The 8,133-nt window shown below is 42.9% G+C and overlaps 1 protein-coding gene across 2 annotated transcripts in view; it reads right to left on the bottom strand.

Annotated features, from left to right (window-relative positions):
- The window catches only part of ZC3HAV1 (zinc finger CCCH-type containing, antiviral 1), a 65,850-nt gene that overhangs the window by 39,699 nt on the left and 18,018 nt on the right, over positions 1-8,133 (bottom strand). For both annotated transcript variants that reach the window (XM_023514220.1, XM_023514219.1), the window contains exon 2: positions 1,557-1,692. In XM_023514220.1, coding sequence (XP_023369988.1) covers positions 1,557-1,692 — 136 coding nt within the window. The remainder of the gene's footprint in view (positions 1-1,556; positions 1,693-8,133) is intronic.

The following is an 8,133-nucleotide window of genomic DNA, read 5'->3' as shown; positions in this document are numbered from 1 at the left end:
TATATATATATGAAAAACAGGAAGTCAGGTTGCCTGATGTTTTTATGTCCTCACAGGTCAAAGCAAAGTTAAAAAGTGGGAATATTTTAACTTTTTTAGGGCAGGAGAGTCTGTCCACTGCTGCCTCACATCTGCAGGGATTCTGAAATCCTAGCTGAGTGAATGCAAAGCAAGCAGGGAAGTGACTGAGAATATCCCACCGTGGCCCTCAGATCCTTGTCCACTGCCCCCCCAACCCCAGCTGTTTCTCTACATGCCTCCCAGAAATTAACTTAGCCCCTCTTTCCCTCCTCACCCCTTTTGATAAAGTCCAAACAATGGCTGCTAATCTGCAGGGATAATTCCTCCCTCCTTGACCAACTGTTCTTGAAACTAGCTGAACTCTTCACTCCTCCTGCTAAAGCCCTATGAAAAAATCTCATCCTACTCCCCCAAGTTAAAATGCTCCTTTAGAGACTTTTCTTGACCAGCATTTCTGAGTAGAAACTCATGCCAACGATACTAACTAAAGCTAACTACAGAAATCAGCTCAGGTCCTTACAGAGCGCTGACTCCTGGATCTAGACTATCAGGTGATAGAGAAATAAAATTAAATTTGGGGGAATCTCTGTCATGACAGCTTAGCATCCTCTTCCCTGTCATCTTCTAAACCTCAATTCAAAGCTCACCTCTTCAGAGAAGGCACCCTGATATAAAGTATCAATCTGCCCTCCTCCTATTACATCTTCAGCCCACACTTGCTCACACAGGCTTCTGTAGCAGCCTGGTGGAGGAGACGTTCCAGACTCGAATCAATGAGAAACTCCACCCAGGGAGAGACTGGTGGGCTCTCTTAGGTCACTCAGTAATAGCCCTGCCTGCCGCCTGCCCAGCCCTGATGCCAACTTTGAGTCTTTCCCGCTCCTATGCCAACACATCCATGCCACAATAATGCCGATGGTATTTTCTCCCTGCTTTTTTTCTTTTTCTTTTCTTTTTTTCAGACACAGTCTGTCTATGTCGCCCTCAGCAGAGTGCCTTGGCGTCACAGCTCACAGCAACCTCAAACTCTTGGGCTCAAGCAATTCTCTTGCTTCAGTCTCCCAAGTAGCTGGGACTACAGGCCCCTGCCACAACTCCCGGCTATGTTTTTGTTGCAGTTTTCATTGTTGTTAAGCAGGCCTGGGCCAGATTCAAACCTGCCAGCCTCAGTATATGTGGCCAGTGCCCTAACCACTGAACTATGGGCACCAAGTCCTCCCTGTGTTTTTTTTTTTTTTGAGTGAGACCCTCACTATGTTGCCGTAAGTAGAGTGCCGTAGCATCACAGCTCACAGCAACCTCAAACTCTTTCCTGGGTTTAAGTGAGTCTCTTGCCTCAGTCTCCCAAGTAGCTGGGACTACAGAGGCCAGCCACAATGACAGCTATTTTTGGTTGTAGTTGTCATTAATGTTTGGCAGGCCTGGGCCAGATTTGAACCCACCAGCTCTGGTGTATGTGGCTGGTACCCTCAGCCACTGAGCTATAGGTGCCAAGCCACCCTCCCTGCTTCTTAAATGGAGGAATCGTAACTTACCTCAGGCATAAAGAAAGGATCACTTTGGAGGAGGAGCACTGCTAATTCCTCTTGGTTAAGGCCAGAGAGCTCATGCAACTTCAGGATGTTGCGGTTCTCTTCAGAGAGAACCTCATGAGAATATTTGCATAAATTCCTGGAAGAAAACATGACAATTGTCAGTATTTCCACTTTACAAAGGTAAAGAAAAAGAAATCACCCACAAAATGTTTAGCCAACAAAGCATGATGTCCGTAGGCTGGCCGGTGGCTCATGCCTGTAATCCTAGCACTCTGCAAGGCAGAGGCAGGAGGATTGCTTGAAATCAGGAGTTTGAGACTAGCCTGAGCAAGACCAAGATCCGGTCTCTACTAAAAATGGAAAAATTAAGCTGAGTGGCCTGGTGGGTGCCTGTAGTCCCAGCTACTTGGGAGGCTGAGGCAGGATCACTTGAGCCCAGGAGTTTGAGGTTGCTGTGAGCTAAGCTGATGCCATGGCACTTTAGGCTGGGCAAGAGTGACACTTAAGTCTCAAAAAAAAAAAAAAAGAAAGAAAGAAAGAAAAAATCATGCCTATATCCTAACACAGGTTGGTTATGCTAGAGAATAACTTTTAATAAAATAAATTTATGAAACAGTCACATGGGGTTATAGTTGTGGTGTATTTCTTCACAAATTATACAGATATATATATATACATAGCTCACTTTAAATTATTGCAATACTTCTTTAAACATTATCACCCCTGATAAACATTAAGTTACTATTATTTTTTCTTTTTCTTGGAAACAGAGTCTCACTCTGTCACTCTGGGTCGAGTGTTGTGGTATCTTACCTCACAGCAACCTCAAACTCTTGGGCTCAAAGAGATCCTCCAGCCTCAGCCTCCCGAGTAGTTGGGACAACGGCGCCTGGTTTATTAACTTATAATTTGGGTATAGCTCAGAAAGGTCAGAATAGGAAAAAAATTGGTAAAGAAAATAAAGCCACGCTATTGAAAGGGACTGCTTATCAAGAAACAAAGAACAAATTATTATAACACACCTATGGATTGACAATAAAGTCAATGAGATAGAATTCCATTTATCTCGGCGGCACATGTGGCTCACTGGGTAGGGTGCTGGTCCCATATACCAAGGGTGGCGGGTTCAAACCCGGCCCTGGCTGAACTGCAACAAAAAAATAGCCACGTGTTGTGGCGGGCACCTGTAGTCCCAGCTTCTAGCGAGGCTGAGGCAAGAGAATCGCTTAAGCCCAAGAATTGGAGGTTACTGTGATGCTATGGCACTCTACCAAGGGCGACAAAGTGAGACTCTGTCTCAAAAATAATAATAATAATGATAATAATAACAATAATAATTTAGTTCAATATTGTCCAGTAGAACTTACTGTGATGATGTAATTGTTGCAGAATCAGAGCTTTCTGATATGTAAGCCCTACATGGTGAGATGGGTGCCAGCAACCCTGATCACCCCCATAAAATGGATGCCGGCAGCCTCACAACGGCCTCACACCACCCCCCCACCACCACCACCCCCCACCACCCCTGGGTAGGAGGAAGGGGTAAAAGAGGTAAATGAAACAATGCCAAGTACCATTACTCTTAAATCAGTCCGGATCAGGGCAGAACAGGACAAGATAAGAACTGATGGGCCAAGAACTGTCATCAAGAAAGCTAATGAGCTAAGTGCTGTCCAAAATGGTTTTATTTATCCATTAGTTGCCAGATCTGCATTATGTTACCTTATTGTTATCTAACTGCCCTTTATGTTACCTATTGGCTAATCCGCTAAACTGCCGGTTCACTCCTGTAAAAGGGGGTCATCGTGACCCGTGCTTGCTTTCTGCTTCTTTCGCCAATTTTCTTTTTACTTTTAATTGCTAACTTTCAGACCACCTGTTTGGCTCATTGCCAACTTTTAGACTAGAACAACCCCAACTTGAGAGCTTCAATGCTGTCTCCCTTAGTCTGCTTTAGACTTTGCTGAAACAGTCCCACCATTAATAAAAGACTCCTTTTTGAAATCTTAATTTGAGTCGGTGGTCCTTATCTTATCCCATAACAATGGTGATTGAGCACTTGATTTAATCACCTTAGAGTTGAAGCAGCATTGGTTTAGATTACTGAGAATTCCTAACAGCACTGACGCTCTCATTAGACAAACATAATTTGACAGAGTCATCAACAGCCACATAACAAACTCTACATATAATATTGTCAAAGTGCTCAGATTCATGGCTTTCGCAGTTACTAATATGATGACATGTTAATGTTTTCTAGTCTGCACCACAATTATCAAAGTTGTCAGGTAGTTGAGTAATGACTAGAATTTTACTACTTAAATAGTGTGGTTACAATTATCTTTGTACAAATATCTTTCTTCTTTTATATGATTTTCCGGAGAGTTATTCCTTTGGGAGTACTGCCACAAAGAACAGACTAATTTTCTTTTTCTTTTTCTTTTTTTTGAGACAGAGCCTCAAGTTGTCCCCCTGGGTAGAGTGCTGTGGCATCACAGCTCACCGTAACCTCCAACTCCTGGGCTTAAGTGAGTCTCCTGCCTCAGCCTCCCAAGTAGCTGGGACCACAGGCGCCCACCAGAGCTGTGCTGAGCCCAGACTAATTTTCTTGACAGCTTGTATTTAATTTTGATCTACTGCTCTCCAGAAAACATACCAGGAATCTGGGAGTGTGTCTGTTTCCCCACAAACACACTAACACTGAGTTTTGTCACTTTGCTATTTTAATAGGTATGAAATAGACTTACACTTTTATTAATTCACACTGAAATATTCCCAAATATTGGCTTAATACTTGCATATTCTCTTATGCAAACTATTTGTTCATACCCTTTAACTGTTTATCTAGTAGAGAATGCGTGCCAACCTGCAGATTTGTAATTGTTCTTTACATTTTTAATATTAATTTGTATCAGCTTTGTTTACTTCAAATAATTTTGCATTTTCTCCCCTTTAATTTTTTTTAATTTCAGATTAATATGAGGTACAAATATTTAGGTTACATTATTTTCACTAAGGGAAAGTTCAAGTTGTAGTTGAGCCCTCCACCCAGGAGGTGTGCTGAACACCCTCACATTGTGCATGTAAGGTGAGATTCCTTCAATCCCCTTCCCTCCGACCCCCCTTCTTCCACTCCTCCCCCTCACTAGACTATACTTATGGTTCTTCTCTCATATGGGAGTCTAGTTGTTTTTTTTTTTTTTTTTTGAGACAGGAACCTCAAGCTGTCCCCACTGGGTAGACTGCTGTGGCATCACAGCTCACAGCAACCTCCAACTCCTGGGCTCAAGTGAGTCTCCTGCCTCCGCCTCCCAAGTAGCTGGGACCACAGGTGCACGCCACAACGCCCAGCTATATTTTTTGGTTGCGGCCGTCATTGTTTTGGTGGGCCCGGGCTGGATTCGAACCCACCATCTTAAGTGTACATGGCTGGCGCCTTAGCCACTTGAGCCACAGGCACTGAGCCAAGTCTAATTGTTTATATACTGGTTTCATTTTAGTATTGCGCACATTGGATACTTTTTTAAACATTCTTGAGATACTTTACTTTCTTCCTTTTTATGTTGCACTATATCTCTGATTTACAAAATGGCTCAGTGACTCAAAAGTGATTCTTCAAATTGTAAGATAATGATGAAAATGGCAGCATATGGCCTGGTGCCCTTAGCTCAGTGGTTAGGGTGCTGGCCACATACATGGGGGCTGGTGGGTTCGAACCCCGCCCAGGTCTACTAAACAACAATGACAATTACAACAAAAAAAATAGCTGGGCATTGTGGCGGGCGTCTATAGTCCCAGCCTCTTGGGAGGCTGAGGCAAGAGAATCACTTAAACCTGTGACGCCACAGCACTCTACCAAGGGCGACATAGTGAGACTGTTAAAAAAAAAAAAAAGAATCAATTAAGTGGGGGTACCCATAGCTCAGTGATTAGGGCACCAGCCACATGCACTGGGGTTGGTGGGTTTGAACCCAGCCCAGGCCTGCCAAACAACAACAAATAAAAAATAGCATTGTGGTGGGTACCTGTAGCCCCAACTACTAGGGAGGCTGAGTCAAGAGAGTTGCTTGAGCCCAAGAGTTTGAGGTTGCTGTGAGCTATGATACTAGAGTACTCTGCTGAGGGCAACAAAGTGAGACTCTGTCTCAAAAAAAAAGTGTTACTGTGGGCCAGGAGTGATGGCTCTTGCCTATAATCCTAGCACTCTGAACGACCAGGGTCGGTGAATTGCTTGAGCTCAGCAGTTCGAAAACAGCCTGAGCAAGAGCAAAACCCCATCTCTACTAAAAACAGAAAAACTAGCTGGACGCTAGGTAGACACCTGTTCTCTCAGCTATTTGGGAGGCTGAGGCCAGAGGATTGCTTGAACACAGGAGTTTGAGGTTGCCGTGAGCTATGATGATGATACAGCACTCTACCCAGGGTGACAGAATGAGATTCTGTCTCAAAAAATAAATAAACAGAGAGAGAATTACTGCTTAATTTTGATATGATCAAGTCCTCCCAATCTGCCATTGATAATTTAGCCTACTGATTTAATACTCAAAAAGTTAATTCATCTACCACAGCTAGATAACTGTAACATACCATTTTGTTTAACTTTTAAAGAGATATTTTCTTTCCCCCCCAAGACAGAGCCTCAAGCCGTTGACCTGGGTAGAGTGCCATGGCATCACAGCTCACAGCGACCTCCAACCAACTCCTGGGCTCAAGTAATTCTCCTGCCTCTGCCTCCCAAGCAGCTGGGACCACAGGTGCCCACCACAACACCCAGCTGTTTTTTGATTACAGCTGTCATTGTTATTTGGTGGACATGGGCTGGATTCAAACCCGCCGGGTAAGGTGTATGTAGCTGGTGCCTTAGCCACTTGAGTTACAGGTGCCAAGCCTAAAGAGATATTTCCAATATTAATTCTTTAAACATCTGGAGCTCATTATGACAAATGATGTCAGAGGAAGACATACATGTTTTATAACCACCAATACAACATCTATTTTTCTTATTTTGTTATCCTAGACTATTGTATGCTAACTTTTTTACCAAGTTTAGAACTACTAGAATCCTTGAGTTTTTATCTATTGTTCTGCTTTGAATCCAATGCCACAAAATTTAAATGTCCTTTGCATAATGTTCTATATATAAATAATTTATCATATCATTGTCTTACTCCTTTTTGAAAAGTGTGCTTAACTTATTTTCTTTAAAGAAATTTTATTAGAGTTTTGTCAATTTCCATAAAATAATATATTAGGGATCTAATTTCTATTAACTCCATATATTGGATTGGATATTAAGTATGTCATCTTAAGTTCTGATTCTGGAACAGAAAATATCTATTTATTAAAGATTTGTTCTGTTTTTCCCTATTGTAAATTAAAATTTTCTATTTTAATTTTTCTCTTTCATTTCCCAATTATTAAATATTGCTTGTTGCCACTATTGTTTTTTGTCACCAGTAAACAGAAATGCAAAATAATCTTATTAAAATTGATGATGTCTTGAAGATGTAAACATCTAGGTAATGTAAACATTCTAGTTGGGCATAATGGTCCATGCCTGTAAACCTATCTCTCTGGGAAGCTGAAATGCGTAGAACACCTGAGCTTAGGAGTTTGAGACCAGCCTGAGCAAGAGTAAGGTCCCATTGCTACCAAACATAGAAAAACTAGCCAGGCAGTGGTGCACGCCTGTAGCCCAGCAACTTGGGAGGCTGAAGCAAGAGGATTGTTTAAGCCCAAGAGTTTGAGGATGCTGTGAGCTATGATGCCACAGCACTCTAGCCACGGCAAAAGAGTGAGACTCTGTCTCAAACACACATACACACTAAATAAAACCCATTACTCATTCAAATGCTATTGCCTGTGTGTAAAACATTTCTGAAACTCTCTGGATTGCCTTTCAGATCTAGCTGTGGAACCTCACAAGAAAAATCACAGAATCAAAGACTCTCAGCCACCAGCTAAACCCTTGAAGTCTGGCCAGCCTCCCCAGGTATGGCGCCTATTGGAGAGGTCAGGTAGCTGGTCACCTAGCCATTTTCCCTAGTGGGGCCTTCTCCTCCTTTCTCCAATGAGTGACCCTGGCTTTTAGCACATTTCTAACCATCTTTTTGATAAGACTGACCTCAGCTCTCTGTTGGCCTTTGGATTCTGCACTGTGGTTTCAGATAACTCTTTCACAACCTCCACTGCTCAGAAACCTCAGAACCTGGGCTAAGACTCCACCTTATTACTCCTCCTCCCTAGGGGAGGGAGGATCTGAAGAGACTCCAGCAGCAGGAAGGGCCTTCTAAAAGTAATCTCCAGTCTCTATCCAAAAGCAGAAATCCACCTGATCACAGCTGAGCAGACAGATGTGTGTGACCCTCCTTACCTCATAAGGCACCTCACTTCATTGTTGTAACAGTCATTGTCACTGATGTTCTTGATACTGAGCTGAAAATGACCTTGCTGAAACACCCAAAAAGAATTAACAATATTGGCTCGGCGCCTGTGGCTCAAGCGGCTAAGGTGCCAGCCACATACACCTAAGGTGGCAGGTTCGAATCCCCAGCCCGTGCCCGCCAAACAACAATGA

This window comes from Otolemur garnettii, unplaced genomic scaffold, assembly GCF_000181295.1.
Source record: "Otolemur garnettii isolate 467f Iridium unplaced genomic scaffold, OtoGar3 scaffold00049, whole genome shotgun sequence".
Lineage (NCBI taxonomy): Eukaryota > Metazoa > Chordata > Mammalia > Primates > Galagidae > Otolemur > Otolemur garnettii.
Note: the sequence above shows the minus strand (reverse complement) of the source record. Positions and strands in the feature narration are given on the sequence as shown.